At 40.5% G+C, this 13,570-nt stretch overlaps 1 protein-coding gene across 1 annotated transcript; it reads right to left on the bottom strand.

Annotated features, from left to right (window-relative positions):
• Positions 1–1,047: 1,047 nt before the first annotated feature.
• Positions 1,048–13,184, bottom strand: LOC110974285 (Y+L amino acid transporter 2-like). Its single transcript, XM_087142707.1, has 12 exons — positions 12,763–13,184; positions 9,545–9,662; positions 9,082–9,405; positions 8,849–8,974; positions 8,430–8,523; positions 8,034–8,078; positions 6,433–6,556; positions 5,741–5,844; positions 5,032–5,128; positions 4,378–4,527; positions 3,149–3,326; positions 1,048–2,064 (listed from the first exon to the last, which is right to left on the bottom strand). Exons 1-12 carry the CDS (start codon positions 12,859–12,861, stop codon positions 1,985–1,987), a joined length of 1,539 nt encoding a protein of 512 aa, XP_086998833.1. The 5' UTR covers positions 12,862–13,184; the 3' UTR covers positions 1,048–1,984.
• Between the last annotated feature and the right edge of the window lie 386 nt (positions 13,185–13,570).

Consider the following 13,570-nt stretch of genomic DNA (forward strand, 5'->3'; position numbering starts at 1 on the left):
ACACAGCTGTGATATTCCTTTAGGGAGACGGTCCCTGCTGATTGTCACTGAGCAAAACCAAGTGAAAGGGCAACAGAAACTTTGTAAATCTATGACAGACTGTTTATTAATGAAACAAGGAATGTTACTCGGCCGAAAATGAAATTGTGTACAAATAAGGAATGGTTATGGGTGCAATGGTAAGAATTATTTCATGAGGTGACAGATGAAATGTTTGATTCCACAAGGTGAAGCCGAGTGGTATGGAACATTTCAGCTGTCACCTCATGAAATTATCCTTACCACTGCAAGAATGTAAAATATTCATTACTTGTTTTATACAATACGTGCATAAATCCTCTTCTTTCAGAACAAATAGGTTCCGCTTGCTTGTTAACATCTGGCATTTTGCCTGATTTGTGTCTGAAACGCTACCCACAACATAGTACTGTGCAATGTTAGACTGGTTTCCTTCCCAACATTATTTTCCTCTTTCTTACTGGGAATGAGATATAGGAAAATGGGTTGCTGGGCTGAGTCAATTTGAATAATTCACTATTTGAATATTTGACCCTCACTTTGATCGAATATCCGAATATTCGGTCACACCAACAGGCAGATTGTTGATGAACAAACCATACACAAAATCAGTTGCAATAACGCACACAATTGTACATTATGATCAATATAATAGCTTCTCATATCTAGGAGTATCTCCAGCCACGACTTAGCAAGGTTTAAGAGATGAGCAAGACTTCTTGCCCTGTAGAAAATTTCTACTCGTTTTAAATTGTTTAATGAATAATTTACTTTACTTTTTAAATCGTAATATTTCTGATGCTTTTTATTTGAATCTGCTTGAAACAAGCCTCCATAGTACAATATTTCCCATTTAAAACAAAAGAAAATTTCCTTCCTTTTCATGAATTTTGCATTCAAATATTCAAATTCAAAAAATAATATTTGAATATTCCACAATCGATCGAATATTCAGTTGTTTGGATATTTGGCACAGCCCCATTGGGTTGGAACCAATCAAGTAAAATAAAGAACATCACTCTACAGGTATTACTGAATAGAACAAAAAATTTAATGACATGAGATCTATGATCCACCAATCAGATGACAGAGATTTATGCAGCTATCAAATAATACAAATTATTTTTACAAATGTTATAAGCAACAGAAAAAAAACATAAGTAGGCAAGAAAGTCCAAAAGATAGTAAAACTATCAAGCCCAACTTGTGATGATTTACACCACAGGATTAACCACTGAAGATCTCACGAGTATTGATAGGAGCCTGCAAATTCTGTGCTAATCAGAATTTAAAATGCTCTTGGCAGATTTGACAGACAGGTGCTCTAGTAATACAAGCTGGTAAAATAAGTCACATGCATGGTGCTAGGCTGCTATTTTTCACCTGTTCAACTATATGGTTAGGTAAAACCAGAAACATAACTCTCAAAGTTTTCATCTGAAAATGAAAGCAAACGTTACACTGTTCCCACCAATATGTTCATTTATCTTCAGGCAAACTTGAATTCTCGATTCTGATCGGTCAATCCATGGCAACAAACAGTGTGATACATAACCATAATTGCATAATGCACTGTTATAACTCCACGCAATGTGCCATTTTTATGCTAAAAGCAAATGCACAACTGCAAAATTTACTGTAAATTCAAAAGTGGCACTTTGGGTACATAGAACCTTATAACTTCTTTATTGTGCATCAAGCCTTTGGCCTTGTGGTGTATGGGACACAGACACGCTGCATTATTCTGTGTTCCACGTGCGCTTGTGTGATATTAGTAGAAAGACAGTTAAACTGCTCCATAAAGTTCCAAGGCTAAATGCTGACAGTTATAATGACACACGATTCAACCTAACATGGTTTTGTGGATTGGTTGATCCGGTATTCCTCAAGGTTAACTGAGTTCTTGACTGATAAATTGCACTTTAGTCCCATCCAATCACATCTCCTTTTCCTCTTTGGCCATCTTTCAGGTGTCTCCATTGGTCGTTCCAGTCTTCTCTTCATTGGTGACCAAGAACAATTTCTGGCACCAGTGTGTAACAACAACTACAGAAAAAAACCGAAGAACAATGAAAGCACTGGAGTACAAAGCGAATTGTTCTAAATCGGAACAAGCTTACTTTTCCATTTTTTTTTTCAACAGGTGTTGTGCATGGCAGCCATCTGTCCGGTAACTGCTTTTGTTATGGAAGGATAGTACAAAAGGTCTACTCAGATGTATCCCACAGGAAGAAAAGCTCTCACCAGAAAAATAGCTGCCATGCGCAACCTCTCTTAAAAATCTCCGAGTAGCACTAAATAAAAGAAGGGGCACATATCATGGCTTTGCTGGGCTAATACAAACTGGGTAGTGGAACTAGGTGGTTTTCAACAGTCCACTCTGTCTACATCTTAGGCTTCATCCATGAAATCAACTGCTGATTATAGACCTACACTGCTTAAATTAAACAGACATCCTAGGATATGTGCATTGATATCAAGGATTTCCGGTTGCACCATATGGCTTGTTATTAAGATGACAATTTCAAAGTCCCATGGTTAAAATTCAGATATGAGGCCGGTGACCGTCAGAGATGAAGTTGAGTATTCTCCTTCCACCTTACTGACAGACTTCCACCTTGGACTTTGCTTTCTGTGACACTGCTCAACTCCGCCTACTAGAGAGGCAACCCAACTGTATGCCAGTTTAACAGCCTCAATGCATCGGAAATTGGTTGCTACATGTGGCATAACATAACAGCCAAACTTCACGTTTACGTACATGCAAAAACTTGGTGCAACATGCGAGGGTGTACATTTTAAACCAACTAGCCCTTACAAAGACAAGTCAAAATGTTGGCAACTCTCAGTCTCTGTATCTGAGTGAATGAGATCTAAATAGTCTATGCCATATCCAGGGTTTAGGTCGGAGGGAAGCCAACATGAGATTGGTTTTTCTGAAAACAACAGTCCAAATGTTTTTCTTCCATACATATAACCTCATTGCCTCCTCAAAGGTTGTAGTACTGTTTCAAAAGTGGTAGCCTTTTCACTTCATGGGGTAAAAATATTGCAACATGTTTGGGGGGGGGGAATTTTGCCCCTCCCCAACTCTGGGAACGCCACTGGTGTGTTCAGTCCATCCACCTACCGTCTAGTTTGTGGAGGAGAGTCGGTATCTTGGCCGGTCGGACCAAGATGAAGTAGAACGGTATGCCGGTGAGTGTGATAGCCACACCAATCAGAGTGTCCATGGGGGCCGAGATGGTGCCCAGGACCACCAGAGCGATGGAGGCAAAGGTGAAGATGATGGCAAGGCAAATATTCACCTGTTATTAAGAAAACAAAATTTGAGAAAAAAAAAAAATAGATTAATTCATTCACATAGACAATAGACCTGGGTCAGAAAGCACGGTTTGATGATTTTCTATTTTTTTCTTTTTCTTTTTTTTTTTATCGAAGACCTCCAAAATTTCAACCCTGACGGCAAAGACTCAAAGAATGAGTTTACTTTCTATAAATATTTAGAGTGTAAAAGAACCTAGCAAAACCGCCATTGGTACGCACGGACCTGTCCTCAATTTTGTTTCTCAAACACTCTGCTAAACGAGTTTTGAACACCACTGAATGTTTTGCAGGTGGCCGGCTCCATTTCAGATGGTGATTTTAACATAACAAAACGTTCTAAATTCAAAAACCAAGACCTCAGAAAGAATGCGTTCATTTAAGCAAAAATTTACTATTAAATTAAATAAAGTTGGTTAACCACTACCTGCCGGGTGGATTTTTCATGAGCGGGATGAGATGACAGGACCTTTTCAAGATTTTCCGTTTTCAAAATTCTTTAAAAATTCATGTGTTCATTTACTGCATGTTTACACCCACACAAATTACACTCTGGTGGCTATTCTAATCTGACAGGCAACCTTCGTTGACGCCTGAGTATTCAGCCCAGGCCTGCAGCCCTGTAAAAGAGAGCCCAGAATTGTGTGGTGTTGCATAATTTCCTTTGTTCCGGTGAATGCCAGTAGAGTCTTTTCATACGCCGCTGGATTAGTGAGCAGCAGCGTTGTGTCGCTCATCAATGGGGCCCTGGAGCACTTTTGTCCGCGGTGCTCGTCCGCGGGCGCGCTATGCCCAAAACAGTGGTATACTGTTTCAAAACAGCGCCGGATTACCTTCGAAAAATGGAAGTGGAAAGATGATGGCAATTCCCAGCAGCAGGTCCTGTGCTCCGAGTACAGTCTTTTGTTACACAGACCAGCTCTTTTGTCTGAAACTGGGTGCCCCGGCAGGAAGTGGTTAACATGGTCATTCTCTTTTCTTGAAGAGACATCTTCCTCGGAGAAATGTTTCCAACACATTTGGTAAAACAATTACCCTGTAAGGTCTTTTTCTTTGTGGGTACTTCCAACGGAGATAGACCAGCCCGGCTGAGAGGGCACCACTTGATGTCCACAGCGCAAAGTTGAAATAGTTAATCAAGGTGTAGATGTCCTTCACAAACACGTATACACACGCCAGGAAAGTCTAAAAGGGAATACGAGGAGGGGGGCAATCGTTAAAAAAGAGAACAGGAATAGTGAACACAACAATGCGTATCCGACTGATGGTGCCAATAGGTACATCGGTTTCATTTTGTATTCACAGCTTGTTTTATTCTTGTTGAATGACCTGGCTCCATGGAAATGCAACAGTTTAAGCATATCATGGATGAAACTCAAAATCCAAACCTAGAGGTTTGTCAACACATGGGTATGCATTAAGTGAACCACTACATTTTTCACACAGGCTGTTTATAACAAATACATAAATGCTGATTTTAAGAAAAGAAGTGTTTTTAATGAATAAGTTTAAGAAACTACTAATGTGTCTGGATATTCCTATTCAAATGTACCATTCACCTTTTAAAAAACATCAACACTGTTTTACAAAACAGTAAGATATTTAACACTGACATGCAGACATGAAAGATGGATCTTAAGTAATCTTCAACTACAAATACCAATGTTATAAATCCTGCAGGTCACATACCACAAGAAGTAGAGCTGGCATTGGCGTCTTTCTCTTAATGTCAATCATTGCAAGGAAAGTTGGTAGTTGTCTGTCTCTAGCTCCGACAAAGAACGTTCTGGGATAAAATTAGCACACTCCATGAAATAATACACCAATACATCATGAATGTTTACAGCAACCTTAAATCCATCACAATCAACCAGCTGGAACCTTTTCCATTTGCTCTGATCAATCAGATCTGACAGAATATGTTAAATCTAGTAGGTTTCAGCTGGTTCAAGGACACAGAAAAGAAAGTCCAGATGCCATTTCTTATATATACATGCAAATCTTATGGTCCGTGTAAATGTGCATCGGTTGACATGTAAATATTAAAAGCACTCATGTGAGTCTGAGGTCAACCGAGCTACCTGTACTTTGTCTGTCTTTGGAAAACCAACTGCACGATTCAGACTGATCAGAAATGTCAAAATATTTATATTAAAGGGGTTTGCGTTTAGTGTCCATTTTCTTAAACATATCAAGCTTAGTAAGGCATCAAGTACAATAATGTAATGTAAATATGCTCCTTCAAATGAAAGAACAACAGGTGACAAAACTACGCACGAGAGTCGTTAAGATTGTAGAAGTACTCACAGTGCAAAATGAATTCATATAACATCAATTAATAGAAGAAATGGAGAATCTACAAAAATATGCAATTATGAAATTTTCCATCGATAGTTACCTCGATATGGCAAGTACACTGCCATTGTTTGAACCAAATGTGGACATGGCGACGAAAATCGGCATACACCATGCAACGACCCCAAGCAACTTGAGACCAAATGTCTGAATCAAAAAAAAATAACAAAAATGGTGATGGCTGGGGAAGGGGAATGGGGAGGGAAGAGGGTGAAGACACATAGTGAGTGAACCTTGCCATGGTGCAGTAACTCCCTGGGTTGAACCAAGGAAATCCATTCCATTCACGAGTCAGCCATGTTAATTTAAAAGCATGGTCAACTTTATATTCTGGGCAGTTAAAAGTAGATATGGAAGCAATCAAATCAAATAAAATTTCAAGCCAAACAAGTACTTAAATGCAATTTCAAACTTGTGATTTGACATACAATAATTAAACCACATTTGGAAAAAAATCTGAAAGGGAGGCTTGGAACACATGCTAATCAAATAGTCTGGTACCATCTCATTCAACAAATAAAATTCATGAAAAAGATTCAGAAAACAAGATCAAAGTGACCTCCTCGTGAATTTCAGGTCTATTGGCATTTGCTCTGGGATTCCAATGGAGGGATCTTGTCTGAATAATTTGTCAGGAACTGATTTCAAATTTGTATGGTTCCAGCGATTAATACTTTTTTTCAACGTGAATGCAATTCTGACGCAGTTTTCAGTTTAACTGATTAAGTGCCTCACCACGGCAACGGCCTCGGAGGCCAGCAGTTCCTGGGGTGACATGGCAGTGAAGTACGCAACATTGGCAAATACATAGAAGACTGTCACAATGGACATGGTGATGTAGATGGCACGGGGTAGATTCCTGAGGTTTGATAAACATCAAGTGAGTATGAAATATCCCTCTGTCTCAACTGCGTATTCATGTTTGTGGATCCACACTTGTGGAGCCAACTGTGGGGAAGACTTTTGCAAGAAAATTTGGACTTCCTTGAGCAGACCTCTACATACTCCTGCAATGCTTTCGCTCCCTTTCAATAACTCATAACATTACTGGTGTTGTTCCCACAGCCACCGAACGAGTATGTTTGATCTTATCTCTTACCTCAGTCACCTAGGACACCTTTTTTTGGAAAAAGATGTTGTCGCTGACAAATGTAACTTACCATTGGCAGAACCGGGGGGGGGGGGGAATCACCCCCCTCCTTTGAAAAGGTAGTTATTTTGCCCCTCCCCCCACTTTATAGACCTACCAGCCGTTGGAGTTAAATTACAAATTCATAATTGTACTCTTTTCAGTCTAACGGCTGGGGCTTGCCCCTCCCCCCACTTTATAGACCTACCAGCCGTTGGAGGTAAATTACAAATTCATAATTGTACTCTTTTCAGTCTAATGGCTGGGGCTTGCTCCTCCCCCCACTTTATAGACCTACCAGCCGTTGGAGGTAAATTACAAATTCATAATTGTACTCTTTTCAGTCTAATGGCTGGGGCTTGCCCCTCCCCCCACTTTATAGACCTACCAGCCGTTGGAGGTAAATTACAAATTCATAATTATACTCTTTTCAGTCTAATGGCTGGGGCTTGCCCCTCCCCCCACTTTATAGACCTACCAGCCGTTGGAGGTAAATTACAAATTCATAATTGTACTCTTTTCAGTCTAATGGCTGGGGCTTGCCCCTCCCCCCACTTTATAGACCTACCAGCCGTTGGAGGTAAATTACAAATTCATAATTGTACTCTTTTCAGTCTAACGGCTGGGGCTTGCCCCTCCCCCCACTTATAGACCTACCAGCCGTTGGAGGTAAATTACAAATTCATAATTATACTCTTTTCAGTCTAATGGCTGGGGCTTGCCCCTCCCCCCACTTTATAGACCTACCAGCCGTTGGAGGTAAATTACAAATTCATAATTGTACTCTTTTCAGTCTAACGGCTGGGGCTTGCTCTCCCCCCACTTTATAGACCTACCAGCCGTTGGAGGTAAATTACAAATTCATAATTGTACTCTTTTCAGTCTAACGGCTGGGGCTTGCTCTCCCCCCCAACTTTTAAAACCATTCCGCCACTGATGATGTAACTACTTTTAGCCAGTATTATTTACAGGGATGCCAGACAAAGGTTACACAAATAGGCCATGAAAATGTTACAATGCATTCTGGGAGAATTGTGCTGGTTAAGTGTCTGAAGCAAAAACCACACCATACATTCATTCTCTTCATGACTTCCAGTACGGCTGACAAGTGTGACAATCAGCTCACTGGGCATCACTTTACCAAAACTGTGCGCATCAAGGCCTATTCACGTCCTCAGAAGACAGCTTGGAGGAATGTCAAACTTACTTGTAAGGATTTTTAAGTTCCTCAACAACGTAGTTCAAGTTGTACCTGAGGAATACAGAATATGAATACATTCAGATGACAGAAAGTAGTAAAAATCTCAGTTTCAAATGAATAAGGTTCAGTTGAATATTGAACAATGACATTGAATGACAAGATTTTAGAAAATGAGGTCAATCTTCTGATTCCATATTAAAAAATATAAAAATGAAACAAAACTTGAACTGTTTTATGTATGCACATATCAAAAGCAACACACAGTCTTACAACCATTCCAAGCTGGTCAATTATAAACATGTGACATCCAGTGCTTTTAAATTCGGACTTTGAATTTACTGTTAAATTTGCCTGATGACAGTCTGAAAAATATTTCAGTGCAGTTTAAATTTGTTAACTTACCAGCCAGCATATGAGAACAACCCCGAATACAGGGCGTTACCAAGACCAGCATATGTTGTCCCTTTAAAAGAGTTTTCAAAACTGCCCGTTTCCCCTGTTGAAAACATTAAAAGTCAATCATTCATTACGTATGCAACATAAGACAGAAACCTGGCCAAGTTCTATCCATCCTTGAAGTCAGTTGAAGACAATTGTGTGTTTTACAAAGAGGACATCCCTAGTGAAAAAGATCACTATGTCCACAAATAGAATAATGGTCATTCAAAATCCACTGACAATAAGCCAAATGGTTGAACTTCCAAACAACCTTACACTAACTGACCCTTCAAAACCAATCAGGTTTGTTGGATTGTAAAGGAGCGAGAGAGTTAGAGCTTCAGCTTCTACTTGACGCAGGAGTTGATGTTTTTGTAACCCACCTTTGAAGAATTGGACACAACCCATAACAATGATGATGGTCAATGCCAATATCTTGAATACAGTGAAGACATTCTGCACAGTGGTTGTTAGGCGAACACTGAAGATGTTGACGAAACCGCACAGCACTGTTAGGAGACATAGACACAGGAGGTTTCAAATCTTACTTATTCCAATTACGCGACCTTAATTGGTTTCACGGTGACTGCCCTGTTATTCAGCCCATTATACTCACGTATAGAGTTCACAGCCAGGAGCTGAATGGCAGCCATGGGCGGTCCACAGTCGGCCGAAGGAAAGAACGGCTGGACAGCGTAGCGGCCAAAGGTGATGGCCACCACTGCACAGGAGGCCGGTGCCTGCATGACCAGTGAGACCCAGAGATACAAGAAGGCCACAAACTCGCCGTAGATGGCCCGCAGGTAGAAATAAAAGCCGCCTGAGGAAGGCAGCATGGTGCCCAGCTCGGCAAAGCAAAGAGCTCCCAGGAGAGAGATGATGCCAGCTAGGACCCATACCACCAAGGTCATTCCAACTGAGCTTACTCCCAACAGAACACCTGCAAGGAGGCAAGGGAGAAAAAAGGTAACAACATATCCCTCTGAGATCCTGTAAGGGATGCAACTCATTACAGGAAAGGTGAAGGACGACAAACGTAGATTTGCATCATCTGTAAAAAAGATTCGTTTCCAAGTTACCTTTTGGGGACACGAAGATCCCCGAACCAATGATAGTTCCCACATTGATTGCTACGCCGCTCACCAGAGAGATCTGTCGCTGTAGCTTCACTTTGCTTCCATCATCTTCCTTATCCAACTGCCATTCAGAAAAAGAGATAACACCAAATGTATTCATTTAAATTCCTTCTGGTGACCAGAACAAATGGTTCATCAAAAATGCACACGCAATATACACATAGCTTGATAAAACCTTAACCCTAACCTTCCTCAATCCTCCAACAGGTGAAGGATTGAGGAGGGTTAGGGTTAAGAAAGGACAAGAGAATGTTACATTACAGAGGAATTATATGATGAGAGGCAGGCAGGGCCCCAAACCTCACTCCAGTTGTTGGCTTGGAACTGATGAGAATCTACCACCACTAATAGATTGATTTTAACTCCCCAAATAAATTTTTACAATAATTTCCCACCATCGATTAACTGTCCACCCAAAAAAACCTTACCAAGAAACCTTTCTCCTTCCATTGGGCCATCCAGAAACAAGCAACTCGCAGGACGCCCTGCATCAATGATGGGTCCTTCAAGGCCCCCTCCTTCCCATCATCTCATCAACCTTATTCCCAGTTCACATTCCATTTTCTTTGACTCACACTCCCTCAACAAAATGCAAATGAATTTTCTTGCATTTTTTTAAAAAGTAGTTAAATACATGCACATATTGAAATTGGCTTATAAAGTTATACCTCATTGTCTTTGTTTACGTTTTAATGTTACATAACTACTGTAAAATGATTCAAGTCAGCCATCTTGCTGCCTTGAATCATTTCTTATGAAATAACAGGCTAAAAGTTAAAAATCGAGGACAATATATACAAGTGTAATGTTTGCATACTAGAGGAAGGTGGGTTGTTCCAGTGATCTTAATCAGCTTGTAGAAAAACTACAAGCGTACATGCCAAGCTATGAATCAAAATGTGTTTGTTTTTCCATAAACATATGAAGATTGATTAAAATATTTGAGGCAAATTTTTTTCTTTACATTTTGTCGATTTATTCTTGCAAGTCTTTATTTTTTCTGCTACAAAGACTTTACCTTTTGGACTTGTGACATACAATGTATCCATCACCGTTTGACAAAAGTTTGTTGACTTGCGCTTTGATGAAACCAAACCAAACAAGATTCAGGCTTATTATGAGCATGCAGGCATGCACGACTGACGGAAAACATCGGCCTTGCTAGACTGTTTCCCGCCCCCTCCCCTGCAATTTTCTAAGTCCAAATGCATTGATGAAAATGGGATCAGGAACCAGACTATGGCCGCGCAAGCGAATTCTTTAAACACGTGCTCGAGCCTGAGCTCAGGGCATTTTCGAAACGAGTGGTTAGGCTTAGTCGTTGGCTTCGCTGATTCCAGCCATTTGATGCAGCATTCCGAACTGCATGTGAGGCTCTGATTGGAACCAGCGAAACCAAAAAACCAAGCCTCACGCATTCATTTCGAAATGCCCTTAAGTCCCACACTGGTCACATGCTGGCTACAAAGTACATGTACATACAGTATCTGCACACAGATTCCGATAAACTCGCCTTCTAACGAAGACGTGTTTTGCGATCGCGCATCGATTTATATGGTGTACAAAGTGACCGACAGAGCTATACTGAAAACTTTGACTCACTTATTTCGCAAATGTTTATTTTCCGATAAATTTGTGGATTTTTTTACTGCATTTTTCAAAAAAAAAAAAAATCCAGGCCGCCTCCAAAAAGGAAGTCGGTGGGGACAAGAAACATGTTTTTTTATTTCACCAAAAAGGCAATTGTTGACACGCTTGTCCATTTGTGGAAACAGTAACATGATGATCGAAATATATTTGAACTGATTTCCCGAAGATTTTCCCGAAATTTTTCAGTAAAACTTAATAAAAATAATAGGGCCTAATATTTATTTGGGCAATTCCACATACAAGACAAACACAAAACACAGCGGGCCGCCCAGGAGAACATTAAAGTTTACAATTAACCTGTCGCCAAAAGGCAGATGTCTGCCAAAACCCAAACAGAAAAGCAAGGCAAGAAAGAGAACATAACAAATAATAATCACTGAGATAAGGTTATGGCATTGGGGTTAAAAAAAGAACAACCTAGCCAGCAAAGTGGTCCTTCAGCTCACTCAAAAACTGACGTAGAGGGGCACATATCAGATTATTAGCCAAGTCACTAAGCAAGGTGCTCCTAATGCATTGAGAGGAAATTATACAAACTTGGCAGCCTTCAGAAAGATTATTATTTCTACCTCGGCATAAAAGTAAAAACAAAAAGAAAAAAGTTGTAGTGCATGTACCAATGGTCCTGTTTCATGTTTCTTGGTAAGAGTTCCACTTATGGATATCACCATTTTCTCCTGCAAAGGTGCAAAGCCATCAGAAAGTGATGTCCCAAAAGTCAAATTTAGCACGGAACCTATCGAGGCATTCCATATATATGCACGCCACTTGACACCCTGAGCACAAACCCTATGAGGGGATTGTATACTTGGGGACCCCCCTTTTTTTGTCATTTTAATCTCACAAAACTGGTAAGTCTCCCCGAAAAACAAAGGCAACACTCTCTTTACTGAATTGACCCTACTTTTCGGAAATTTCAAATCGTGAATTGTGAAAAAATGTAACTTTCTTACTGATAAGCCAGCATGCAAATTGGAATCCACCACGTGTCATGTATTAAAACACTCAGTTTCCCCTCATATTTCCCTCCAAACTCGAAACCCTGCCCTTTTTTGAAAACATCAACCCTACCCCTACAGTTATTGAGCATGATGTCACTGTCATCTACCAAGGTCAATTCAAAAGTTAAAATGTACATAGCTCTCCCTTCTAAATTTTATTATAGGAACAGGGTCCCCAAATTTACACCCCCCCTGAGACTGGTGTGGAAATTCTAAGCATTTCCTACGTAAACAGCTTGGTTTTCCCCTCCTGAATTGAGCTTTACTGAACATGTTTTTGCTTTTTGACAGTTAATAGGTCACTGTAGGGAATAATTTTTGGCATCCGTATGTGGAACTCTTCTCCAGCCCCAATAATACTTTTAGAGAAAAGGCTTACTTAAAAATTGTCAGTCATGACAGCAGGATTTGTGCACAGACAGACAGGTATTGACCGGGTGTCAAGTGATGTCGGTCCATGGTCGGTCGTAGGCTCTTTTCATAGTCACGGTCTTCAAATAAATAACTTACGAGCTTTTCACGATCGTCATGCTGGCCTAGTTCCAAATAAAACTCATCTTCAGTGGCGTCAGATTCTTCTAACTCCTCCAAGTGTAACATGTTGTCCATATGCGAGCATGGAGGGTACGTAATGCGGGGATGGTGGTGTTTATTTTAGGCTAAGGCTGCAGGCCCGCTCCAGCTTGTACGTTACATTCATTTATTCAGCCACCTGTCGAGCAGCTAGCAGCATGGAACGGGCGGATTATTTTCCACTGACGTGACTAGTGAACTGACAACGTTGGCAGCCAAACGATCCACGACCACAAATCTGTGCAAAGGCAATCGCTGTACTATAGTATCAAATGTCCATGATTATCAAGAAACAATGATCTTTCAGGGGGGGGGGGGGCGTACGAGACAGCTGATTGATTACACGTCACATGTGCACAGCATTGCATCTCACAGTGTAGCTATGCCGGTAATAATATACACGTACGTACGTACGTGGCCAGTATAGGCAGCTCGTCAGTGTTGATAGACTGGAGATATGTCCTGATCTAAGAGATTGAGCCAGCGCCCAGGACGATGAAGAAAAAAATGATCATAGAGGTTTTTAGAGAGGACAATTTTTGAGGGGCCCAGCTTTTCCAGAAATAGTGCCATCAAAATAAATCCCAGAAATCACAAGTCATTTAAGTATTTGCCTTTAATGGACCACGTGCAAAAATGGAAAACTGTTCTTCAGGTATGTTTTGGCGGTCATAACCAAGAATTGGTTCGGTTTGGTCAATCGCTTTGAGGGGTTGAGTAATACTACATAAGCACAGATAATTCT

Source organism: Acanthaster planci, linkage group LG01, assembly GCF_054643075.1.
Source record: "Acanthaster planci isolate LZ-2023a linkage group LG01, COTS_SCS, whole genome shotgun sequence".
NCBI lineage: Eukaryota > Metazoa > Echinodermata > Asteroidea > Valvatida > Acanthasteridae > Acanthaster > Acanthaster planci.